The sequence below is a fragment of the Salmo salar genome, chromosome 14 (genome assembly GCF_965601325.2).
Source record: "Salmo salar chromosome 14, fSalSal1, whole genome shotgun sequence".
Taxonomy (NCBI): domain Eukaryota; kingdom Metazoa; phylum Chordata; class Actinopteri; order Salmoniformes; family Salmonidae; genus Salmo; species Salmo salar.
Window position 1 is genome coordinate 6,499,081 of NC_138304.1, and position 27,297 is coordinate 6,526,377.

The window sequence follows — 27,297 nt, forward strand, 5'->3', positions numbered from 1 at the left end:
CAGAGTCTGAATATAGCCTTGCTACTCTTATTTTCAAATATCTTTTTACTGTTGTTTTATTTCTTTACTTACCTACACACACATACCTTTTTTCCCCGCACTATTGGTTAGAGCCTGTAAGTAAGCATTTCACTGTAAGGTCTACACCTGTTGTATTTGGAGCACGTGACAAATAAACTTTGATTTGAATTGCACTCACATAGGTGTTCCTTTTGTCCAGGTGGGAAAGGGCAGTGTGGAGTGCAATAGAGATTGCATCATCTGTGGATCTATTAGGGTGGTACGCAAATTGGAGTGGGTCTAGGGTTTCTGGGATAATGGTGATATGAGCCATGACCAGCCTTTCAAAGCAATACATGTCTATGTAGCGTGGTTCGTTCTGCGTTGTGTACTTTTAAATAGGACACTGCCACAACTGGAGGTCTGCTTGTTGCATAATTTTTTTTTGCCCTGCACACGAAGAGACAACACACAATATTTTAGCCCTTGGCGCAGTCACAGCTCTCAGGCACCTCGCTAGCCGAAGGTCAGGCAAAAAAAAGAGAGTGCCAAAAAGAAATAACAGGTGCTGTGTGCACACATTCAGTGCACAACAGCACACCATACAATACAAGTAAAATGACATAACATAATTCTGACAAAATAAAAGACATACCTGCACACGAAGAGACAACATACAATATTTTAGCCCTTGGCGCAGTCAGAGCTCTCAGGCATGTGCACATGGAAACTTACTCAAAACACTGTCCCAAGTGCTCACAAGTTACAATAGGTACCCTAGTTATCGAGCTAGATATGAAAAAGTGTTTGAACACCAAAAAATAACATTAGCTATGCAGCTGTAATTAAATTTAAAAAAAACACTGAATTATTATCAACATCCCCTCTTGACCTGGCCTATTTGAATTGGTCCTTGTGTGCAACTTGATGCATAATCTAGGGGAACATCACACTGCTACATCTACAAACATGAGTGCTACGGGTCGGTAGTCATTTAGGCAGGTTAACCTTAGTGTTCTTGGGCACAGTCACTATGGTGGTCTGCTTGAAACATGTTGGTATTACAGACTCAAACAGGGAGAGGTTGAAAATGTCAGTGAAGACACTTGCCAGTTGGTCAGTGCATGCTCGCAGTACACATCCTGGTAATCAGTCTGGCCCCGCGGCTTTAGTGAATGTTGACCTTTTTAAAGGTCTTAATCACATCAGCTGCGGACAGCGTGATCAGTCTTCCAGAACAGCTTGTGCCCCCATGCATGTTTGTGTTATTTGCCTCGAAGCGAGCATAGAAGTAGTTAGTAGTAGCTCGTCTGGTAGGCTTGTGTCACTGGGCAGCTCTCAGCTATGCTTCCCTTTGTAGTCTAATGGTTTGCAAGCCCTGCCACATCCGACGAGTGTCAGAGCCGGTGTAGTACCATCTAGTTAACTGTTAGGCAATTTTGAACTAGCTATCACGGTAGCTTACATGTCCATGTTGACGTCGCTGGACTACAGATACAATTATTTGTAGTTGTCGTAAGCTAGCGGAATGCCAATGAGACAATGATTTTTACCTGCTACAGTTGTCAATCATGCAATTATGACCCAAATGCAAACACTTGTAGAAAACACTTCTGGTTTCTACCTTCAAAATAAAAGCGCCTATAGACAATGAGCTCCAAAGGCTAAAAATAAAATGAAAATGCTTAATGTATGCTTAGAACTTTGTCCATGAACTGATGAGTCAAAGTTATCACAGTCATGTAACTAAAAACAAAACAAGTCAGTTATTTTGCTCCTTTATTCATACAATCCCATTATTGCAGGTACAGTTAAATAATGACAAAATAATAAAAAGCTATTTTAGAGTAAAAGGAAATAAATTGGTACAGGCGGCTAACTTCCTACTATATCTGAACTGTGGAAAAATGCACGCGTTCTCTACCACATTGATGGATAAATTATTTATTTTAATTGAGAAATCAAGATACCATATGTATGCCTGTGAAGGGGGTAGCAATGGAAGGCAACTAGGTCGCACCACAACCTTCCAGCAGCCTATAAAAAGAGGCTTTAAAAGCAGGAGGAATTGGGCATCTTGAAATGGAGTAACATGCTTCGAGTTATATAGCCACGTGAAGAGGGAATGGGAAAAATGGGAGTCCACAGTCTTGGGACAGTGCAGTCTTGAATCTGGGGAGGTATTTCAATTTTCTATACACCATGAGAATTTTTGTCTATCTTCTTTTTCAAATGGTCTTTGTAAGCCAAGATGTCCCGGTTCCATTTGGTGATGGTTTGCTTTTCGCACACCCAGATCTCCTGGGCCACCTATGGAAAACAAAGGAGAAAGGGGGTTAAATAGGGACACAAAAACAGGACAAGCACATACAAGTGCATTAATCCCAGTTCTTCCAACAAATCATTTCAATAAGTAAACTAGAGCCATTTCTGATAAGCTCATTCAAAATGTTGACTCCACTGCTGTATACTAGTGGAGTTTAACGGCTCAGCACCATTGTGCTATTGGCATGGTCGAGTATGTTCAGACACTGTGGCCCACAAATGCATTGCCCTCATTAGGGTTGGAGTAAATTTCTGTTAATTTTTAAAGCAACCCTTTCAAACAAATCTGGTTCCAATTGTCCGATCCTCACCTGCTGGATGAGCCTGAAGTCATGGCTAACCAGCATCATGCCGCCCTCGTACTCGTTGATGGCGTCGGCCAGGGCATCGATGGTCTCGATATCTAAGTGATTGGTGGGCTCGTCCAAGAAGAGCATGTGGGCGTTCTGCCCGGCCAGCCAGGCAAAGCACACCCGGCACTTCTGCCCGTCAGACAAGTTTCTAATGGGGTTCACCTGGGGGGAAAAAAACCCAGAAACGTCACCAATTGTCAGAAGACAGTTCCCTCAATTCATATATAGGGGTTTAATTCAATTACCGACTTGGGTTGAATTTCAAATGACTACAACCCTGCCTGGGTTCAAATAGTTATTTATTTTCCATACTTAAGCTGTCCTTGGAGCTTTCGTGATACAAATGTAACAGTCCCAAAAGTACAAACCCCACTCCCCTGGCACAACAGACAGTCTCCAACGTTAAAATGACTTGAAAGCAAAACAAAATGTTATCTGAAGGCAGGTCTGCAATTGGGAGATAACAATATTTGAGGATCACAATTGATCACTAATGATCAAACTGACCTGCTGTTTGCCTGTCAGCCCATAGCGGCCAATGATCTTCCTCATCTCCTCCCTCTCCTTGATCTCTGGGTAACACTTCATCATGTAATCCAGGGGGGAGAGGTCGAGTTCCAGCTGCTCTGTTAGATGCTGGAGAAAATAGAGTAGGTTCAGCCATGTGAATCATGGAGATTTGTAAAAAATGTCTAACTTAACTTCAATCAAGTTAAATAAAAAAGTAATCCACTTCACAACCACGCACAAAATCAGTTGGTGGAACCACAGATTCACTCAAATTTGCAGACTACTCCAATTTTGGAATTGTAGAGCATACGCACTTAAATGATCTAAGACAGTTCAGGATACCAGTGTGCTTTAATGGAATGGTACCTGGTGATATCTGCCAATCTTGACGTGGGAGTTCTTGCGGATCATACCGTCAGTGGGGAGGAGCTGAGGACAAAGACAATGAGGAGACATTGGTAGGGATGGAAAGATGGCAGTTGTGGGATATCTGTTCAAAGAAATGCATAGGCAACTGAACAGGAAATAAAAACAACAGCTTACATTTGGTTTCTTATTGACCATTCTCACATCAGTAAAAATTAAACTATAAACTATTTATGGTAACGTGTCATGGTATGGCTGAATAACAGGAGAACAATTCAAGTCTGCTAAATGACCATAACAATGTCAAGACTAACCTCTCCCATGAGGAGTTTAAGCAGGGTGGACTTCCCGGCCCCGTTGGGCCCCACAAGGGCCACTCTGGTGTCGAGGTCGATACCGAACTCAAGGTTCTTGTATATATGGGGCTGAATCGTCAAACAAGGGAAAACATAAGACAACAATATTGCGAAAAACATGATACAGTATAGTTTGGAGCTGGAATCTCTTTAGTCTTTCGTTTTAGGAACAGTTATAAAAAACAAAGTTGAGCAAAACATTCGTTAGGCAGAAGTGAGGTTGGACAAACGCATACCTGGTCATCAGAGTACTTGAAGCTGACATTTTGGACCATGATGACAGGAGGGGGAATCTTCCCACAGGGAGGAAAACAAAATGACAGGGTCTAAAAAAAAAGGAAAAGGATGAGTTAAGAGTTTAGGATGGTTTGCAGGTGTTATTCTTTGATTCCTGCCTTGTGATACCCTGAAGGAAGCTATGGAATTATGAATCCTCTTTTGCATTTTACTATTATCCTGGAGCTAACAGAACCTGTGGCGTCAGCTCTACACTCCTTGGCATGCTGCTTAGATCAGGAAAACTTGTCGGCCAATTTTTTGTCACCGTGCCCCTTCACGGAGAACACACTGCCTGGCAGGGGCACTATAATTCGGCCTTTTGTTGATATCATACCACAGCAGCAATAATAAGAGTACACCCAAACTCTGGTCACCTGCCTGCAGTAATATCCACTATAACTAAGGTCCATAGATTTCTGATCATGTGACTCCAAACTTGTTATACCAAAAAGAGCACCTGTTCCTAACCTATAGGGAAAAGCACAATCAGCCCTGTCAAAGTCACTAAACAGACTTACTTGGTCATTCTTAACACTCTCAGTCAGGCCCGAGGCCACCATCTTCTGCAGAGTTTTCTCTTTACTCTGGGCTTGGCGAGCCAGCTTGGCTGAGCCGTGCCCAAACCGGGCTATGTAGTTCTGGTGGGGTAGTAAGGAGAGAGAGAGAGAAGGGTTTAGAAAATTACTTATGTTTGATGAAGCAGTTCACTCCCAACACTTCCATCGGCCACAAGCTAGGTGGTTCCAAAATAACCCATCACCATGGGTGATGTATCACATTACTGGCGTCAGCCCGAATTTCACATACTACTTGTGTATGTGAAAGTGTCCTGAGAGAAAGGGGAGTTTACCTTCATGTGTTTGATCTGGTCCTGCTCCCAATTGAACCGCTTCATCTGGTTCTCTTCCAACTCCTCCCTGGTCTTAATGTACTGGTCGTAGTTGCCCTTTGAGGAAGTAAACAAATATTTGTTTTCAGATGATTGTGTACCATTTAACAATTAAAAAAAGGGATGTACCCCCACATCTTTCATTTACTTTGTTTTTATGACTTGAACATAGTAAGCTTTTAAATCATAGTAACTCACCAAGACAAAATAGACTATCACATGTAAATGCAGAGTTCAATACACATCCTGACAGATGGAATTTCATGACATCTAACCAAATTACCATTACCACCAATTGGTGGCGTCTATGCATGTCTAAAAAAGTAAGCGTATTGTGGTATCGTCGCTGGGAGGCTGCTATGATCCCATGTACCATCTCTTGTCATTGTGTAAGGTCAAGCAGCAGCACAAAAATAAGTGTACAAGACACCTGTCTGACTTGTGCCTGTGAGTGGACTGACCCATTGTGGAGGCAGTGGAGATGGCACAGTCCAAGACCTGTGCTACTGAAAAATTGTATATGGTGCAACAAATAAAAAATATTTTAGAACAAAAAGGCGCTTTCTCCCACGTTAGATACTGGTCGCAGTCCTGAAACGCATCAGTGCGCTGTTGAATTGGCGCCTTTTCCTAGACCATGTTCCTATGTGCGTAATAGCAAAGTTAACCACCACATTGGTTTGTCAAAAATCTGTCTGTTTTTAATCTAGGCCATGCATTAACTTTTTAGTGACAGGGGGCAGTATTCGGAAATTCAGATGAATGACGTGCCCAAATTAAACTGCCTGCTACTCGGGCCCAGAAGGTAGGATATGCATATTAGTAGATTTGGATAGAAAACACTCCAAAACTGTTTGAATGATGTCTGTGAGTATAACAGAACTCATATGGCAGGCAAAAACCTGAGAAAAATCCAACCAGGAAGCATGGAAATCAAAGGTTTGTAGTTTTTCAAGTGATTCCCTATCCAGTGACTTAGGGTTCATTTTGCACTTCCTAAGGCTTCCACTAGATGTCAACAGTCTTTAGAACATTGCTTCATGCTTCTACTGTGAATAGGGAGAGAATAAGAGCTCCTGGAAGTAGACGACAGAGAATGACATGAGTTCAGTGGCGCGTGAGAGTTAGCAGTGTTCCTTTTCTTTTCTGAAGACATTGGAATTGTCCGGTTGGAATATTACTGAAGATTTATGATAAAAACATCCTAAAGATTGATGCTATACATCATTTGACATGTTTCTACGAACGTAAATATAACTTTTTTTTGTACTTTTCGTCGTGACATTTTGCGCACGCTTCCTGCATTTGGAGTAGTGGACTACACGCGTGAACAAAAAGGAGGTATTTGGACATAAATGATGGACTTTATCAAACACTTATTGTAGACCTGGGATTCCTGGGAGTGCATTCTGATGAAGATCAAAAAGGTAGGTGAATATTTATAATGCCATTTCTGATTTTAGTTGACTCCAAAATGGCGGGTATCTGTATTGCTTGTTGTTGTTGTCCGAGTGCTGTACTCAGATTATTGCAAAGTGTGCTTTCGCTGTAAACTTTTTAAATCTGACGCAGCGGTTGGATTAAGGAGAAGTGTATCTATAATTCTTTGAATAACGTTTGAATATTTTATCAACGTTTATGATGAGTATTTCTGTAAATTGATGTGCTCATTCACTGGAAGTTTTGGGAGGCAAAACATTTCTGAACATTACACGCCAATGTAAAATGGGGTTTTTGGATATAAATATGAACTTTATCGAGCAAAACATACATGTATTGTGTAACATGAAGTCCTACGAGTGCCATCTGATGAAGATCATCAAAGGTTAATGATTTATTTTAGCTGTATTTCTGGTTTTTGTGACGCCTCTCCTTGCTTGGAAAATGGCGGTGTGGTTTTTCTTGTCTCGACGCTGTCCTAACAATGTTATGCTTTCGCTGTAAAGCCTTTTTGAAATCGGACAATGTGGTTGGATTAACGAGAAGTGTATCTTTAAAATGGGATATAATAGTTGTATGTTTGAGAAATTTGAATGAGATTTTTGTTGGTTTGAATTTGCCTCCCTGCTATTTCACTGGCTGTTGAATAGTGTGTCCCGCGGGTGGGACGCTAGCGTCCCACATTTCCCAGAAAGGTTAATAGAGGCTGTACATTTTGTTAGACCAGCCTCTCTGGTATTATTTATTTAGTGTTGTTTACACTGTCCCAAATTTTCTGAAAAATTATAATATTAATCCACATTTTTTCCTTGATCTCATTATCATAATAATTCTAATATTAAGTAATGTCATTATTATTAGTAGGCTTAGTATAGCAGCCTTGTATAACCACCACCGAGCTGTAGGCCTAAGAGCGCATCTTGTTTAGTCTAAAATACCGTAACTTACTTAGGCCTATATTTCAATACTTATATAGGCTACTGTATCAATAAATGATTTATTTGTTCATGTCACACAGCATAAGAGTCATTCATGATTTGAAATGCAATCAAGCATTTAATTTAAAAATAAAGCAACCATTGAATAATTAGCGTAAAACAATTGGCGTAAACCGTTCCATTTCGGAAATTGAATTCACGAATGAATGCAACTTTAGTATTTACTGTAATAAAGGCTTAACAAAAAATGACAGATACGCTTATAATCTCTACATTTTTATTTATTTAGGGGGTAATTTATTTAGTGTTTGCTTGTCTGAAGTAGAGGACCTCATAAGCTTTAGACCACACCATCTACCAAGACAGTTCTCATTTATATTTTTCATCAAGGGTCTCTGTACTTCGCTCCGTTCATCTTTCCCCTCGATCCTGACTCGTCTCCCAGTGACCACCGATGAAAAACATCCCCACAGCAAGATGCTGCTGCCACCACGCGTCACCATAGGGATGGTGCCAGGTTTCCTCCAGACGTGACCCATGACATTCAGGCCAAAGAGTTCAATCTTGGTTTAATCAGAACAGAGAATATTGTTTCTCATGGTCTGAGTCCTTTAGGTGCCTTTTGGCAAACTCCAAGCGGCCTGTCATGAGTCTTTAACTGAGGAAAGGCTTCTTGTGGCCACGTTACCATAAATGCCTGATCGGTGGAGTGCTGCAGAGCTGGTAGAACCTTCCAGCAGGACAACCAACTCCAGAGAAACTCTGGAGCTCTGTCAGTGACCATCGGGTTCTTGGTCACCTCCCTGACCAAGATCCTTCTCCCCCAACTGCTCAATTTGGCCAGCTGCAGAAATTTTTTGGTACCCTTCCCCAGATCTGTGCCTCGACAGTATCCTGTCTCGGAGCTCTACGGACTATTTCTTCGGCCTCATGGCTTGGTTTGTGCTCTGACGAGCACGGTCAACTGTGGGACATTATATAGACAGGTGTGTGCCTTTCCAAACCATGTCCAAGCAATTGAATTTACCACAGGTGGACTCAAAGTTGTAGAAACATCTCAAGGATGATCAATGGAAACAGGCTGCACCTGAGCTCAATTTACAGTCTCATAGCAAAGGGTCTGAATACAAATGTAAATATGTTTTTTTCCCCTCTCGCAAAAATGTCTAAGAACCTGTTTTGCTTTGTCATTATGGGGTGCTGTGTGTAGTTTGATAAGGGGAAAATATTTATTCAGTTTTAGAACGAGTCTAACGTAACAAAATGTGGAAAATGTCAAGGGGCTGAATACTCTCCGAATGCACTGTAAATAACATTCACTCCCTAATAGCTAAACAGTTACCTACAGGGTACAAGATATGTTTTGAATTGCCAACCTAGTGAGTCATATATTTCATAGGCTAGGCCTACCTGATGCTGCAATGTCCGACTTTCTCTCCTTGAGCAACGGCCCACTTGTCTCGCACACATGTAGGTGATGCACACAAACACAGACGTGTCATTCCGATCCTGGCAGATGTCGCTTTAAATTTTATTGATATAATATTAACTGCCTGAATAAATTACACCAACAGAAATTAATGTTCAAGACTTTTCAAAATTCTCAGATTTGATCATTTTCCAAAACTTATCCAAGCCTGGAAAACACCATTTTAAAATGATGACTTTCACAGTATTTTCATGACCGTACAAATCCTGTAAATGGTGGAAGTCTGAGCTTTAACTGGGTCCATTTGGGTAAGTTTAGTGAACTAGTGATTATTTATCAACTGAGGGCAGGAAATGCAACTGCTCAGACCTGGAGAATTATTGTAAACCATACAAACATCTTGTTGGTCCATGGTGGCTCATGACAGAGTGCAGTTGCTCTTACCGTGTAGTATTTCAGCTTGCGCTCGTGCAAGTGCATGATGTTGGTGCACACGCCGTTGAGGAAATCTTGCGAATGGGAGATCAGGACCAGAATACGTTTGAATCTGTAGAATAGGAGAAAGGTTGAAACTTCGGACACTTCTAAATAGTAACAATGACAATTCTTGAGTTACACGACCAATAGGCATTATCCGTACAATGTCAGGGACCAAAGTCAAAAGGTAACTGCCAAAGTAATGGAAACACTTGAATAAATGAGGGCTACAAAGAATATGGAAAGCATGTGCGGTTCCAGAGCTAGCTAAGCAATTAACATCCCATCCTGCTTAGGGTCATCTATAAAAATGCTGGGCAGGCCATTATTTTGGTTACCACGGCTATGCCTTGCCTGGCTACCCAAATGCCTTGCTCTGGCCAAACGCTACGCACACGGACATGAGTTTCTCCGTAATAAGTCAGGATTTGAGTACCTCTAATGATTTATAGAACGAACACATTCTTAGTTATTCTGAATAAAGCTGCATTTAGAAAAATATGTCATTGGCTGTGATACCGATTGGTTAGAGATAATCCAATCGCTGATGACAGTTTTGTACAACACCCCTCCTTTTGACATCACCACAAACGACTAACGATGGCAGTCACTGACTGAAACATGTGGTTAACATAGAGCAACGGAGGAATTCAGTGAGTCACCAGGCAAGGCTATGACCCCCACAGGGCACGAGTGGTCACTGAATGGTTTGATGAGCATGAAAACCATATGCCATCTCAGTCACCAGAGCTCAACCCAATTTAACACTCATGGGAGATTCTGGAACAGCACCTGAGACAGCATTTTCCACCATCACCAAGAAAACACAAAATTATGGAATTTCTGGCAGAAGAATCCATCCAATAGAGTTCCAGACTTTCTGGCTTGTGGTGGCCCAACGCCCTATTAAGACACGATGTCAGTGTTCTTTATTTTGGCAGTTACCTGTATATAGCTAGTTAGCGCATAACTATAAACTCCATGAGCAATGTCTAAAACAAAATCGGTTATCTTGGAAGTAACAAACCCTGTGGCATCAGCTCTACACTCTTTTTGGAATGCTGCTTAGATCAGATAAACGCTTCGGTCTAGTTTTTGTCAACGCGCCCCCGCACCGAGAACAAACTGCCTGGCAGGGGCACTACAATTCGGCCTTTTGTTTACATCATGTCACAGCAGCAATAAGAGCATGTAATAGCAGATAAGAATTAGTAGATCATGTAAATATTGCACGATTTTCCAGTTTACCTCTGGAGATGTCACTTTAATGTCATAGAAGAAACCTGCCTTCAACCAATCTAAGGTGGCTTTTCACATGAAAAGTGATTATACAGGCCCAATTGTTTCTATAAACGTCATGTCCGACGTCTCACACGTCTAAATGGCCTTACTGGCTAAGCTCTTCCTCCAGCCACACACAGGCATCCAGGTCCAAGTGGTTGGTGGGCTCATCCAGCAGCAACATGAACGGCTTCAAGAACAGGGCCCTGGAGATGAGGAACGCACAAACCCAGGTTAGTAGGTCTTCAAAATAAGTGCTAAAATAGGCTTATTCACACCCTCACCAAAACAACAGGGCATTTGTAAATGAAAAACACAATTCACAGGTACGTCTTATTGGAGGTTGTGAATTAGATGTTTTAAATATAAAACCTCTTAAATAGTTATGACTAAAGGCATTTGGGCAAAGTGAAACTCAAGAGTGAACAGAACGGCAGGGATCAGATAAACTTTTGTCACTGTGCCGCTGCACTGAGAACATACTGCTTGTTGGCGGCGTTATCATTCGGCCTTTCTTTACATCACTCCAAACAGTTCTGAGTCAAACGCCTGTGCATCATTAGAATATAGTTGGTGTCCATATTTTGTTAGGATTCGACCAGTCAAGTTAGGACAGTCAAAGATAAAGTGGGAAAGAAAAATGTTTGTGGCTTGATGTTATTTAGCCAACTCCAAACAATCCAATTCCCCATCGCTCTTCATGTAGATTGCCAGTTTTCTGGACAGGTGTAGACAGTTGAAGCGAGGATTGAGAGAGTCTAGGAAAAAAGATTGCGCTCAAGGCCTGTATTCATATAGTGTCTCACAGTAGCAGTGTTGATCTAGGATCAGTTTTGCTTTTTACATTATAATGAATGAACAGGGGCTTGGGGCAGAGCTGGGACCATATTCGCAGAGTAGTGGTGCATATCTAGGATCAGGTCCCACCTGTCCATTATGATCCAAAAGTTAACTGATGCCAGATCAGCGTGCCTACACTTTGAACCTTTATGAACAAGGGCCCAGATCCCAAATATGCACTGAGACGCTTTATTAGTATAGGTAAAGGTTTGTCTTTGTATTGTAAAGGGTGGGTTTGTACCTGGCCAGAGCGACGCGCATCCTCCAGCCGCCGCTGAAGTCCTTAAGCTTCTTCTGCTGCATGGCGGCGGTAAAGCCCAGGCCGTGGAGGATCTGGGAGGCCCGCACCTCAGCCTTATCTGCGTCCAGCTCCTCCAGGCGCTCATAAAGCTCCATCAGCTTCTCACACTCGGCTTTAGGGGGGAGAGAAAAAGGAGAAATAGAGAGATGAGCGTTTGGGTGGAGGACAATGGAAAAGAGGGAGACGAGCAGGATAAGAAGAGAAGATAACAGTTGGGGTGGGTGGAGAGAAACTTTTACTCTACGGTGTTTATTTTAACTGGTTGGAGCAAAATGGAATCACAGTTATTATCCCACCAATTAAGCCTTTGTGCCCTTGTCCCGATGCTACATCATCAAGGGAACACATTATGCAGGGCTATGCGGGACATGGGAGGTAGTGTACCACACCTAGGAAGGGAAGCTGCCACAGTGAGCACAGTTCCCATGGTAATTCACAGTACTACAACCAAACCACCATTATAAAGCAACTCACAGTCCTCGGATGCCAGGCGCTCTGCCTCCTTCTCCAGATGGATCCTTTCCGCATCCACCTCCATGACACACTGCAAGGCCGTCTTCTCACTGGGAGACATCTCACGGGTCAGGTGGTAGATGTCAATGTGCTCTGGGATAGGTACCTCACGGTGGCCAATGGCTGCCAGCAACATGGATTTACCTGGAAAGAGAAAGATTGGTAAATGTGTCATTTAAGTGTCCCCGTAGAGCTCAAATTTGTATTTGTAAATAAGGTGGGGATAGTTCAAATAAACTTCTACACAGAAGAAAAGGGTCTACGGCTGCTGTTCTGTTATAAATGTTATAAGAGGCCAATACATACACACAAAAAGTAACCCTACCCCAGCTAGAGGTTGCTCCTGGGAAAACTAGGGCATATTATGTCCTGAGGAGATAAAGGCTGAGTTGGCTGAAAGATGTCCCGTGTGGACAGGTGTGACTAACGAAAATGACCAATGGCGTAGCAAAACGAGGTGTCCCAAAGGCACTGTTCATTAGAGTACACCATAAAATGTTTTCCAATGAAAAGTCTTAACGGATAAATTCTTACCCAAAACGCATTCAAAAGCGCTTACTTCCTCTTTGTGCCTACTGAACACACCCCATGTGATGTAGCCACTTACCGGTGCCATTGAGGCCAATGAGGCCGTAGCGGCGGCCCGAGTTGAGCTCCAAGCTGGTGTCCTGCAGCAGCTCCTGTCCATGGAAGGTGAGCGACATGCTGGTGACGTGCACATCTGTGCTGTTGGGGTGCGAAGCCAGCACGCCAGTCACCGCCCGCGCCTCAGTCTTCTTCAGCTCAAACTCATCCATCTCCTTGGTCAGGCTTTCCACACCTGTAATTCAGTGACATGGAGGGCCATTTAGTAAGAAATTTCTCCAAATGAAGGGTTACCCATCTCTACTTACATTAATCTGCATACCAGCCTATCCATTTAACATGAGAGAACAACCACCTGGAATACAAATACATTTCTGAAACCTGAACTAGCAGTGAAGAGGATTTAAACTTGAGCCCTTCTTTAGTTGCTCTATGATTATCAACTATTACCGTTGCTTATGGCTCCATTCTCCTGACCTTCATCTGGTTTCTCTCCCTCTCCATCCTCTGTTTTTTTTGTCTTCTGGCGGGATTTGGCGGCTTCCTTCTTCTTCTGCGCCTTCTTCTTGGCCAGGTCTGAAGGCATGGCTGCTGCTGACCTCGACAAAATTAAACTTGAAGACAGAGAGCTGGGGGACAAAGCAGGGAAAACTGGTTCAGTAAGTAACATTGTGTTGCCTGCATCTGGATTATCAGGAGTATCTAATATGGTAAGCAGTCATCACGTGAATCAAAAGGCTGGTGCCATTTCGGTTTGTTTGATACACCTCATTACCACTACCAAGACAAATGGAAGTAATATCAATTTGGTTGGAAAGGGTCGCCCGTTTGTTATCTTCATTCATGAAGTATGTTGCTGACCAGCCAAATGACAAATTAAATGTACCTAACCCTCTTAAAGCTCTGCTTGATCTGGCTTTTGTCGAACTGCTTTCAAGTCCTCCCTTCGTTGTCATTCATATGAATCACAATCGAAGACGATACGTAAAGAAATTGCTCATCCAGCGATGGTTAGACCGAGGATAGATTTTACGCGCAGTTACCTAATCATATTGCGCAACTAGCAAGCGTTAGTTAGGAAGCTAATCATATTGCGCATTACATTATAAATGCCAGCATCCTTTACCTGGTCAGTTGAGTTAGTCATCTTCCAGCATAACAGTAAACGCTGAATAACTGGGGTAGCTAGCCAGGTGGCCTAGTATGGCTAATCTCACGTATCGTCCTCATACTCCTTTCCTGCCATTTAATTTACCATGGTTGGCTACATGACTATGTTATATTCGCTCAGAACTGTAACTAACGTTCGCTAGCTATCAGCATTTAAATCAATTTGCCAACTGCAAATTAAAGTTAGTTACCTAGCTGTTAAACTGGCATCCTGGGCCATTGTACTTTAGTGACTGAAATATTTAGGCCCTACCAGTTAGCTAAAACTGGCTAACCAAATTACCTCCGAATCTCGAGCTAGTAGCTAAGCAATTTGATCACAAATCCAGGAAGTCCGTGTGGGCTTTGTTATCTTTCGATTTGTCAGATGCCAATCATCCCACTGGATAGAAACCCCCCAAATGATTTTAGAGTCACAGACGCCGGTAAGATAGCTGGTGGCTAATGCCGAGAAACTCGTGGTCCTCTTTTCATTGCATTGTGTAGTAACTAGAAACTAAACGTTAGCTAGCTAACGTTATCAAACAATTCCAAACTAACAGATCCTGCCAACGGTTTATCAGATACAGTTTTACTAAATCCAACAAGATTTAAACACTATTGGTGACTATGTTAGATATTTACGGTATATTTACGATATCTTACCGGTCTTTTTCCACTTCACCCGCGGCTGCGACGATGTTGGAAACGCACAAGAAAGAATGAGCTCGTTGTCGCGTGTCCCAATGCCGGCTCACCGACCAATGAAATGCCGAGTTGTCTTTCCAGACCGGCATTCGCATTTTAATAAAGGGCGGGTTAAATAAGAAGGCTTGTGGGAAATTGTGTTTTCTGAACGTTATTATTAAATAAAGACCAGAAATGATTCATTATTGCAACATCATTGACAGAGTGGACCTCATTTTTCACAGACCGTTCATGGTTACCGCTTGTCAGAAATGTCACTTTTTTTTTATTGGAACACGGTTTAGGCTACATAGAACTCCAGTGAAACAAAAATAATGATTGTTATTCATTAGGCTTAAAATAAATAATTGTAACTATTGAGCTTATTTACACATCTAAAGACTCAAGCAGGGTTGGGGTCAGTCAATTCCATTTAAATTCAGTCAATTTAGGAAGTAAACTTACAATTACAATTTTTCTCATATTGAGTAAAATCTCAAATTCAGTTACTATATTGGTTTGGATCAGTTTAAAAAATATATGACAAGATGACAACATTCAATCATAACAACAGCAAATACATATAATCCGTAACCAAATACATCTATCTAGATTTAGAAATTGCACTATGGCTTAGCGGTCAAGGGTTAACCCTTGCTTAATAAATCAGACTGTGATACCAGCTTTCTGGGGACACAGTTTAAATTAAAGCACAGCAAAAATGTGGATAGTTTCCTTACAAGCAAGAATGCTGAATAAAATTACATTTGAACTTACTGTACTGGGTGTCTGAAAAATATCCACAGGAAAGTATTATTTACCCAACTTTTTGGAGCGCCTGTACTACAGTTGAGATTTCTGTCACCTGGCACATGCACAAATGAATTGAACCATTTTAACACCTGCAAGACTTCAGTTAGAATGCATGCATCGCATGCCTTAGGTGACACGCAAACAAATCGTGATAACCACACACAGAGACCTGCATTTTGAAGTCGATTTAGTAATACCATCAGAACCCAAAATATAAGCTTGTTTCACTCCATTGTTTGTAAACAATATAATTAAACAAACAGTGTAGGCTATATCCTCAAAACATGGTTAAAACTATCATTTTGATCTCATATATGATCTGTCCTTGCATCCATAGCTTTGTCTATGAATTTGAGAGTGGTTACAGGCTGGTTGAGAGTAACCGCTTGTTTGAACTGCAGATTGACCCTTTAAGTTTCCGTTCTGACGGTCGAATATACACTTTCTGAAGCTAGGGCATACGTTGCATATTTTGATTTGTGATAAAATATTGGTGTTAATATGTTAAACATAAATTCAAGGAAGTTTTCACTTGTCAACATACTGCTTTTCCATGGCATTCTACCTTAAAACAACCACATCACAATATTGCTTCCTTCGTCACAAAAAGGAAGGGCTTAGAACAGGTCCCACCCAAGACATGCCTATTTAGATTTAAGGTTGTCTTGAACACAGCAGACTCCTTCCGCCACAAGCTTTGACAGAAGAGACAAAATGCAGCGGGTATCTTTGGCATTGGTCATTTTCACCATTGCAATAATTACAATCCAATCTGTGCCAATAGAAACAAGTGGTGAAATGGTAAGCTTGTTATATGATTTCTTATTCACTATCTTAAAAGGTTTTGGGGAGTAACATTGTTCTTTGGGATTGATTTTGATGAGTAGACTAACATTGGTGAGCAATCCTTTGATTCTTTGACTCTTGGATCAGAGGAAACCTTTTTAATGTGGGACATTCATTGCATCATTTCATTTCGTTTGCTTTGGAATAGGATGGTAACATGTAAGAGCTTTGACATGTAGGGGCACTAGCTATCGAGATTATTTAACAGTTAATCATAATCATCAAAGGGTTAAAAGCACAAAGGTCCCCTGAATGCATGTCCCGCCAACAAAAATAAATACAAAAAAGCAAACACCTGATCATAATCAAATTTGCAGATGTTCTTATTTTCCCTATAGTCCCAAGCTTAACTCCAGATCTGTGTGTTAGTCTTTACTTTCACATGAATTGTGCATTGATGTCAATGGGAGATTTGGGTAAACTTCTGAATTATACCTATAGATATAGTAAACAGTAAGTGTTGGTTCACTGTCCTCCGCAGATTGAGAAAACACAACATGTCAGCATGAGCCCGTTTCGCAGGAGACGGGGGACTGATGACTCATTCAAGAAACCCTCACGCTCCTGCTCTGGCTGCTACTCTGTCATAGGAGACCCCACTGCAACATGATCATCACGCTAGTGAGGTGAGCCATAATTTCACAGCCCATAAAGTACCCTCAGATCAGTAGGACTACATGTACTGTATTGAAATGTAACTTAAGTTGAGCTGTTTATTAATACTATATACAACCACCTTGACTCACCCTGCAGGAGCTGGTTTCACTTTTCCAGGGGACAAATCAACAAACGCGGAATCACCAGAAACTCCACTCCAAAGAGCAAGAAGAAAATACTAAACCAAGGAACTATCCTCAATGTAAACATCATCACTGGCACCCCCTGTTTTCTAAGACAAATGAATGACACTTTCATATGAATCGTGCATTGTATTGATGAACGCTGGCTGTGTCTTGTGGGAGCGCCTGCTGAAATGTCCTTTCCCCATCCTCATTTTGACTCATAAGGGCAAGAAGTACAATTTAGGCATGTCATTATCAATGACTTCAATTTAGAGCTTTACACATGCTGAGTCACAGCCTGGTTAAACCAGACTGAATGCTGTGCTAATGATTGTTTCAGGTCATGTTGAGCACAAGTCTCAGTGTGGTTTAAGCAGGCCAGCTGAGTCATAGGCTGGTTGAGGCACAAGTGGTATTTAACAAATGAGTCATTGAAACCATGCCACAACTCCAAAACCATATTGGCTAAGTTTGTAACCAATTAGCGGTTTTAACCAATCAGCATCCAGTATTGGACCCACCCCTTTGTATAAGCTTTGTTAATGTATCAACAAAGTAGTCTTATGTGCCATAACTGAAAGCAGTGTCCCTAAAAGGAAAATTCCAATCTAACCCCAGTCTATTTGAATAAAGAGGCCTAGTTGAAAAAAGAGGACCAGATGCTTTCTTGCAGAGGTTTCAATTTTATTACACTCTTTAGTAAGAACATGGTCTCTGAAGGAAACTGCACAGATACCTTGGAGATCAACGGTGTGAGAGCTTCATGTTCATTGGTGTTATTCCAAACCCAAGGACAGTTGATCATAACTTGAGCTCCAACATTAAGAAGTGGCCTTGTCCCCAAATGGTCCTCAGTCTTTCCACTAGTAACTAGATGTGTTGGAACCTGATAAGACAAAAAATGCATAATAAGTAGTTCATTATACCAGAATAGTATCGGACCCCAGTAAGACTAGCTGTCACCATTGGAGTCGGCTATTGCGGACCCTAATAAATCAAATCAAGTATAAAGGACTTGAACAATGTTTAATAAAGATATATAATTTACAAATAGTATGAAGAAAGGTGAGAATGTGTTTCTGCACTTGCAGAAATTATTTCCGTCCTCAATGAAACAACAACCTACTAGTATGGTGGACCAGGAGTGACAACATTTTTTTTCAAATAAATGTGAACATAAACCAATGATTAAATTAGAAAAGTAATTGACTATTAATGCGTTAATAATGTACTTCTAAATTAATAAACAAATAATAAACCATTTGAAAACTGATGAGGAAATATATACATTGATTTCTATACATTTTCATTATTCATGTATACATTTTTCTAAAAGATTTCTCACTCCTGGTCCTCCATAATTACAAGCAACCTAACAACAACTTACCCCTTCTGGTTTCTACAAGGGTGACTAGCACTTGGAAGATGCTCCAAAAAACAGGGAACAACGTCACACATCGCTCACACGCTAGTCAGCTTTCACATCCAGGTGTGTGAAATGTTTGAGGAAATCAAAATCATTGTCATCTGTATGTGGATATGCTTTAGGAACAGATACACAGGTAACTGCCAAGATAAAGGAAACACCAACATAATGTGTTTTAAAAGGGTGTTGGGCCACAATGAGCCATCAGAGCCCCAAGAACAGCTTCAATGCACCCTGGCATAGAGTCTACAAGCCTGGAACTCTATAGCAAGGATTCGACACCATTCTTCTATGAGAAATTCCATAATTTGGTGTTTTGTTGATGGTGGTAGGAAACGTTGTCTCAGGCGCCGCTCCAGAATCTGCCATAAGTGTTCAGTTGTTTTGAGATCTGGTGACTGAGACACACACACCCTTTAAACCCCCTATGCTCCTTTGACACCCCTCTTTCAAAGTCACTGAGATCTCTTCTAATAGCCAAAATAATGGCCAACTGGACATGACCCTAAGCATGACGGGATGTTTAAATTGCTTAATCAGCTCAGGAACAACACCTGTGTGGAAGCACCTGCTTTCAATATACTTTCTATCCTTCATTTATTCAAGTGTTTTCTTTATTTTGGCAGTTACCTGTATATGTGAATATTCTAAACAATCAGGCTGTTTTAAGATATTGTTCAATTGAACTTGCCACCACAATAGAGGTATTTTAATATCATGAAGAGTGCCTTGCTCCTCCTCGGTTTTTGAACGGGACTGTAGTAGACTTTACCTTGAGGTGCTGGGCCGCCATGGGGCTCCGAATGGGGAGGAAGGGGAGTTTGTCCCCCCTCAGGCTCTGATGCACCTGTGCACCTGTTGAGAGGAACATGTGTCAAAGGAGGTCATGCAATCTCACCCATTGGAATATATTGCGTGGAGTTCACCTTGATATCCAGTGCTTGACTTGAGCAGGATTTCACCTGAGCTGAGTACCGGCACCTAAAATGTTCTACTGCTTGAGCTCCTGTTCCTCTTATAGAACATTAGCTCACCTAAATATAAACAGTACCGGCTCCCAAAATGAGTACTGGAACCTATTTCAGTCCAAGTCAAGCACTGTTACTATAATAGCATAAACAGAAAACAAGTTTACAACCAGAAAATTATATCATTAAGAAGTCATGTGCCAATGGTATTTTGCCTGCTGGGCTATTAATCTTCTTTTTTGATATTGCCTTTGCCTCAGAGGTTATCTCTAAAGTTAGCTACTCACATCGAGGGGTGGTAGCGGCTCTCCTCCCCATCCAAGATGCCGTGGTAGGTGCCGATCTCCAGCTCCAAGCGCATTTTGTTACCTAGCAACGTCTCATAGTCACGGCGTTGCTGTTCAATGTCGCCGCGGACATCGCCCAGCTCTGACTCCAGCTTGCCAATGACGGATCCCAGGTTCTGCAGCTCGATGTCATGCCAATGCTTGGCGTCGTTCAGGGAGTTCTCCAGACCGCGCTTCTGTTGGAGCAAGTTGACACAGTTGATGCAGTTGACACCTACGAAACACACACACACACTTTGTGTTTCATTCGTTCCATTCCAACCATTCCAATTAGCCCATCCTTCCTATTTCTACCTCCACCATTCTCCACTGACATACACACTATTGGTGGTGTTGGGCTGTCCCCAAAAACGTTGCCCTATATAGGGACACTGTAGAGGTGACGGCACAATAAATACCAGTGCTCTGATGGACTCAGTTTCGGCCTGCAGACTCTGGATTTTACAACCAGCGTCGTTATACTCCGTCTTCAGACTCTCCAGCTCCTCCTCCTCATGACTCAGCTTACTGCTCACACCCTCCTCCTGCTGACACACACACACACACACACACACACACACACACACACACACACACACACACACACACACACACACACACACACACACACACACACACACACACACACACACACACACAGCCGTCAAGCTATGTCAAATAAGCAGGTGTATTCCATTTGTTTTGACTGGCCCCTAGTAGACACAATAAACCTCAAGCTGACCTCATAATAGATAAACAACTAACGACAAATGTAAATACATTTCAACTACACATTGATCTATCATAAGTAAATATCGATTTCTCCCCTTTTTACTCAGATGTTAAAGGTTGTACGTTTGGGGAACTACAGTATGAACTTACCTTGTGTTCCAGGTAAGCATCGGTCTCGGCACGGTTCTTCTCGATGACTCTTTCCCAGTGGGAGCGGATGTAGGCCAGTATCTGGTCCAGATTGGTCTCAATGGGAGAGTCCGGCTCATCCACCTCACGGCCTGCCATCTGTTTGTAGAGCACCCTCACGTCCTGGAGGGAGCAGAAGAACACCTGGAAAAAGGGCCTTTGTTCCACCCCAACACTAATACACCGGATTCATATAATCAATATGATCCTAATTATCTGATTTCAAATAACAACCAGCTGGATGAGGTGTGGGCTTCCACCCTGGGTTGGAGGTAAATGCTTGTCAGTGGACAAACCCCACAAGGAGGAATCCTATGGAAATGCTAGCAGTTAGGGTTTCAAATGTGCTCCATTTATTTCTATGCTGGGTAAATAAACTAAACAAATACACAAGAACTGTCTTGGGGATTCAACTAAGTGGGAAATTGTATTTTGTTAGATTGTATGTTGACGGGAATATCCCTTTCTCTAATATCCCCCTCTGAAAACCCGACAAGGAACCCTATGACAAAGTTAGCGGTTTGCTGGTAATCTGTTTTTTCCAGTATGTGCTCCATCCTTCATGCTTGACTCACCTCCTCGTGGTTGCGGGCCAGGTCTCGGAGCTCAGCCCTCATGCTGTCCATCTGGCTCTCCAGGTCTGACTTGGTCAGGTTGGCGTCGTCAATCACCTTGTACAGAGAGCTGATCTCCTCCTCCACCGCTTTCCTGAAGGGCTGCTCATTCTCATACCTACAGGATGGAGAGAAAGTGAATCTCAAAAGTCAAAGTGTTCTTCTCCATGCTCTTCTCGATTCCCCAGGTTCTGACATTTTGGGAAGGAGGTGAGGAGAGAGGAGCTGAGGAGAGAGGATGTGAGGAGATAGGATGCGAGGAGAGTGTATGCTCACCGGTCCTTGAAGTCCTCAGCGTTGGCCTGCACATTCTCTGTCTGCAGCATTAGCCTGGCATTGTCAAGGATGGACTCACTAACCTATGGGGGAGATTTTGCAATATTTCAGTCTGTCCACTAGGGTGCATGTATGCGCCTTTACAATGTCTTATTACAAGGCTTATGGTATGTTAAGTCTCTCTATGCAGGTCATTTTCAATGGACTCAAAATAGCTGTTATTAAGTGAGGATCATTATGAGATGATAATAAGACCAGACATTATAAGCAGGGATGTAGAGGAGGGTAAACGCAGGTAGACATCATTTACACAACTTTTTTATTTTGCACGAGTGTTTACCCACCTATCGCTGTAAACTGCATACAGGGAGTGTTACTTTATACACCGCGAAAGGTGGTCAGCTTTTACCCACCTATTTTGTTTACTCACTACATCACTGATTATAAGGGGGTCATGCATGCCTGTGCCAAGTCTTGGAGTGCATTATAATGGCATCACAATGCATTGCACCTCATCTATGGAAGACTGCTATACTTCAACATTATTTCTTAATTGGAAATCCAGTCGCCATCAGACTCCCTCTCAAGACTGGCTGGCTCTAGAAGTTCCGTGGGTCTCCACAGAGTCCGGAAGATTGGATTTCTTTATTGTGCCCCTAGCGCATGGAATGACCTGCAGGCCACTTTGAGGCTAGACTCTCTGGTCTCGAGGGGTCAGTTTGGGACTTTGATGAGGAATGTGGTGATGTTTTGATAGAGGTATAATTTTATCTGTCACTTTTGAATTTGATTTGTTGTAATGTGTCATTGTAACTGTATAGTACTGAGGCTGATCATGTTGATGTATTGTTCCCAGAGCAGCCTTATAAATGAGACCCTGGTGTCAATGGGTTTCCCCTGGTTAAATAAAGGTAAACAAATTAAAATATGCTAACAGTCTCACAGTGCAATAAACAATTGAGGATCATGAACACTGCTTCAATGTTAGACTCCCCATTCCAAAACTGTCACTTTTAAATGAACGCACTATCCAGCGCAAATCCTGCCACAATCTCTAGCTCCAATCACCCACTCAATCAATGCTTCAACCTACTCCCATCTGGTCGGAGTCATAGAACAGTAAAATGCTGCACTGCAAAATGCTGCTGCAAAATCTTAACTTAATTCTAGGACTTGTGAACAATTCAACAACTCCCTCTCTTATTTACCTGTACCTAGTTGTCTTCCCAGTCCTTCTCTACCCCTCCTCCCGTTCTTTCTCTTTCCCTTCTTATCAGTCTGTACCCTCTACCCATCATACTCAACTCCCTCCTCCCTCTCCCTCTTCCTGTAGAAGTCCTCCTAGTCCTTCTTTACCCCTCTCCTCCCTGCTCTGCATTCTCCCCCTTACCTATCTGTAACATCTCTACCCATCATCCTCAACTACCTCCTTCTCCCCCCTTCCTTACCTGCCTGTAGACGTCCTCCCAGTCCTGTCTGAGGGGACCCCAGGCTCCGGCGCTGAACGCCTTACGATCCAGGTAGTGTCTGATCTGCTCCTCCAGCTGCTGGTTGAGCAGCTCCAGGGCGTGCACCTTGTCCCTGTACTCCATCAGGCAGCCGTTAAGGCTCTCAGCACCCCCGGGGTGCTGCCTGCCACCAGCCCCAGCCCCATGCGGCATAACAGGCACGGCCGTGCTCCTCAGCCCCTGCAGGAACACACTACTGATGCCCAGGGCACGCCGCGACACGCGCGTGCCCAGGCTGGTGCCGCCCATTGGGGCTGTCCCCACAAAGACGCCCCGGGGGGCTGTGGTGATGCCCGCGGTGCTAGTCCTGGTGCTGGCGCTACCCGGGCGCTCTGCAGCGGAGGGCTGGCCCAAGAAGGAGGATCGACGTCTTGGCAGAGGCATGGCCCTTGTTCTTGGAGAATTTGGGTATGAGACGAGAGAATGCGGGAGCGTGTGCGTGTCAGAAGAAGGCTAGTCACCATGCATAGACATCATTGAGTGGCTTGAGAATCTGTTTGGTGACCTGTGGTGTCAAACAGCCGGTGTCCCTGGGCGCATGGCTCTTTATTGTGACCTGGGCTTCTGGAAAGCAGAGGGGCTTATTGTTCCCCTGTGGTGTTTGTGTTGTCATTGTGACAGTGGCCTGGTTCAGGTTGGTGGATTGGGGCTCTTTGTGTGTGGGTGCTGGTTGTTTTTTTTGGCTGACTCAGCATTGGAGTCCTCTCAGGAAAACTCCATTGAGCGCTGGCTTGCTCACCCTATCCCCAAGCACAAACTGCCACCGGTGCGTCGTCTGACTAGACAAAATCTGACTGGAGATGCTTCTACCTCCTCTTTTTGCATGTGTGCATGAGTGAGTGAGTTTGTGTGTGTGTGTGTGTGTGTGTGTGTGTGTGTGTGTGTGTGTGTGTGTGTGTGTGTGTGTGTGTGTGTGTGTGTGTGTGTGTGTGTGTGTGTGTGTGTGTGTGTGTGTGTGTGTGTGTGTGTGTGTGTGCGTCAATTTATATGTGAAAACTTCCTAAATCAGGTCATGCAACAGTGTGGAGAGTATGCCCAATGGCTGTAAACATGAAAGACTGGAGAAGGGGCCAGAGGAATGTTCAGTATGGCCTGTTTTTTAAAGTCCAAAGTTGGGATATGTTTGATCAAAATACATTGAAGGCCCAAGGATTTATTAAATAATTGTTGTATATTTTAAATAGAAATGTTGTTCTAATTTCTATTTTCAATAATATTTCAATGATATTCTGAGAGCCTGATTATATTCATATTTTCAATGATATTCTGATTTAATCTCTTCAGTTTGTGTTGGAAAGGAAAGGGTTAAAACCGAGAAAAAAGATTGAATCAGGATTTTGCTTATTAGTGATGTGATGGTGATGTTGGCTATCTAAGCTCATGTGTAGCAACACATCACCGGGTCCAACGGTTGTCTCACACTGAACTGTTCATGTGCAGGCCGTCAAGTTAAAGGCACTTCTTCGATATAAAGTAGTTTTTGACCAAAATGAAAACGTGTCAGTTTGTCACTTTCACAAGGTTGGAGTAATATCATGACCAACTACTTAAGACATTGGCTCAAATCTAGGTCATGCCTTTCGATTTCGAGAGAATTAACAGCTAAGGAATATTTGTTCATATGTCTCATTGACTTCTCAAAACCAAAACCCCGACCTGGTCTGCTTCTGCTTCCTGGGAAGTCTTGTGATGTTGCACCTCTGGGTTTAGAAACTCAGTAGATACATCTATAGATAACTCACCACTGACTAGGCAAGGGTAGGCAACCCTGTTTCTGGAGTGCTGCAGGTACTGCAGGATTTTATTCCAACTAGGCACCACACCTGACCAACTGATCTAACTGATCAGGTCAATGATTTCCTAAATTCAAAACACCTGGTCTTCCAGGTCGGTTAAATCAAAAACATGAAGTGTCTGCGGCACTCCAGGACCAGGGTTGCCTACCTCTGGGCTAGGCCCTCAGAAGTTTGATAGAAGGCTGTCTTTCAACTGTATTAGGGCAGACAGTGGAATCAACCAATCACATTTTGACTTATAATGGGTGGGACCATTTTTACAAAAACATATGGAAACTTCTGCCTTCACGAAGGCCAACAGATCACTGCTCAATACCGAGCAGTAGTTTTCCCATGGTCTAAGCTAGCTAGTTTTTGTTGTAGGATAGTGTGCGGCGGCTGCAATAGCTACAGGTGTTATCAAAGAAGATGTTGATGCTCATTTATTATCTTTGCCCTTTTCAAGATGAACTTTCAACAAGAAGTTACGTTTCAAATGATCATCATCTGGTGAGTGGAAGTTTTCTTTTTTTATTGCAGCTCACTTGCAGTTGTTAGCTATCGCTTTGATAAAAATGTGTTCCGTGTGTGAAACATTGTTGCATTTAAACTTTGTTCACTGGTTATTTTTTGTGCTGAATGTAATGAAGATGTTTGCAATGGGAAGTACAGTATAAGTACAGTATAAGGAGGACCAAAGTACTCAAAATGAAATATATATATATATATATATATATATATATATATATATATATATATATATATATACTGCTCAAAAAAATAAAGGGAAAACTTAAACAACACATCCTAGATCTGAATGAAAGAAATTATCTTATTAAATACTTTTTTCTTTACATAGTTGAATGTGCTGACAACAAAATCACACAAAAATAATCAATGGAAATCCAATTTATCAACAAATGGAGGTCTGGATTTGGAGTCACACTCAAAATTAAAGTGGAAAACCACACTACAGGCTGATCCAACTTTGATGTAATGTCCTTAAAACAAGTCAAAATGAGGCTCAGTAGTGTGTGTGGCCTCCACGTGTCCGTATGACCTCCCTACAACGCCTGGGCATGCTCCTGATGAGGTGGCGGATGGTCTCCTGAGGGATCTCCTCCCAGACCTGGACTAAAGCATCCGCCAACTCCTGGACAGTCTGTGATGCAACGTGGCGTTGGTGGATGGAGCGAGACATGATGTCCCAGATGTGCTCAATTGGATTCAGGTCTGGGGAACGGGCGGGCCAGTCCATAGCATCAATGCCTTCCTCTTGCAGGAACTGCTGACACACTCCAGCCACATGAGGTCTAGCATTGTCTTGCATTAGGAGGAACCCAGGGCCAACCGCACCAGCATATGGTCTCACAAGGGGTCTGAGGATCTCATCTCGGTACCTAATGGCAGTCAGGCTACCTCTGGTGAGCACATGGAGGGCTGTGCGGCCCCCCAAAGAAATGCCACCCCACACCATGACTGACCCACCGCCAAGCCGGTCATGCTGGAGGATGTTGCAGGCAGCAGAACGTTCTCCACGGCGTCTCCAGACTCTGTCACGTCTGTCACGTGCTCAGTGTGAACCTGCTTTCATTTGTGAAGAGCACAGGGCGCCAGTGGCGATTTTGCCAATCTTAGTGTTCTCTGGCAAATGCCAAACGTCCTGTACGGTGTTGGGCTGTAAGCACAACCCCCACCTGTGGATGTCGGGCCCTCATACCACCCTTATGGAGTCTGTTTCTGACCGTTTGAGCAGACACATGCACATTTGTGGCCTGCTGGAGGTCATTTTGCAGGGCTCTGGCAGTGCTCCTCCTTGCACAAAGGCGGAGGTAGCGGTCCTGCTGCTGGGTTGTTGCCCTCCTACGGCCTCCTCCACATCTCCTGATGTACTGGCCTGTCTCCTGGTAGTGCCTCCATGCTCTGGACACTACGCTGACAGACACAGCAAACCTTCTTGCCACAGCTCGCATTGATGTGCCATCCTGGATGAGCTGCACTACCTGAGCCACTTGTGTGGGTTGTAGACTCCGTGTCATGCTACCACTAGAGTGAAAGCACCGCCAGCATTCAAAAGTGACCAAAACATCAGCCAGGAAGCATAGGAACTGAGAAGTGGTCTGTGGTCTCCACCTGCAGAACCACTCCTTTATTGGGGGTGTCTTGCTTATTGCCTATATTTTCCACCTGTTGTCTATTCCATTTGCACAACACCATGTGAAATTTATTGTCAATCAGTGTTGCTTCCTAAGTGGACAGTTTGATTTCACAGAAGTGTGATTGACTTGGAGTTACATTGTGTTGTTTAAGTATTCCCTTTATTT

General features: G+C 42.9%; 2 protein-coding genes, 1 long non-coding RNA gene and 1 other non-coding gene across 5 annotated transcripts; 1 reads left to right on the forward strand and 3 right to left on the reverse strand.

Annotated features, from left to right (window-relative positions):
- Positions 1–1,766: 1,766 nt before the first annotated feature.
- On the reverse strand, positions 1,767–14,795 carry LOC106568669 (ATP-binding cassette sub-family F member 2). The gene is made up of 15 exons (XM_014139193.3): positions 14,698–14,795; positions 13,333–13,511; positions 12,905–13,117; positions 12,259–12,441; positions 11,725–11,896; positions 10,754–10,849; positions 9,330–9,432; positions 5,040–5,135; positions 4,708–4,827; positions 4,147–4,236; positions 3,869–3,979; positions 3,555–3,617; positions 3,186–3,314; positions 2,637–2,840; positions 1,767–2,310 (listed from the first exon to the last, which is right to left on the reverse strand). Exons 2-15 carry the CDS (start codon positions 13,466–13,468, stop codon positions 2,194–2,196), a joined length of 1,833 nt encoding a protein of 610 aa, XP_013994668.1. The 5' UTR covers positions 13,469–13,511; positions 14,698–14,795; the 3' UTR covers positions 1,767–2,193.
- LOC123726953 (small nucleolar RNA SNORD89) lies at positions 10,426–10,539 on the reverse strand. Its single transcript, XR_006759060.1, has one exon. It is a non-coding gene; the product is annotated as a small nucleolar RNA SNORD89 (small nucleolar RNA).
- A 1,401-nt stretch (positions 14,796–16,196) lies between the features above and the next one.
- LOC106568672 (uncharacterized) lies at positions 16,197–17,847 on the forward strand. Its single transcript, XR_001320371.3, has 3 exons — positions 16,197–16,332; positions 16,859–17,003; positions 17,131–17,847. It is a non-coding gene; the product is annotated as an uncharacterized LOC106568672 (long non-coding RNA).
- Positions 17,823–23,794, reverse strand: LOC106568670 (phakinin-like). Of its 2 annotated transcripts, none has more exons than XM_014139195.3 (8): positions 23,139–23,794; positions 21,691–21,773; positions 21,376–21,532; positions 20,762–20,923; positions 20,299–20,424; positions 19,841–20,076; positions 19,358–19,440; positions 17,823–18,045 (listed from the first exon to the last, which is right to left on the reverse strand). In XM_014139195.3, exons 1-8 carry the CDS (start codon positions 23,580–23,582, stop codon positions 18,023–18,025), a joined length of 1,314 nt encoding a protein of 437 aa, XP_013994670.1. In that variant the 5' UTR covers positions 23,583–23,794; the 3' UTR covers positions 17,823–18,022. The 2 variants fall into 2 exon arrangements, with proteins under 2 accessions (XP_013994670.1, XP_013994669.1); XM_014139194.3 differs by having other exon boundaries at positions 20,299–20,427; positions 23,139–23,774.
- Positions 23,795–27,297: the final 3,503 nt, after the last annotated feature.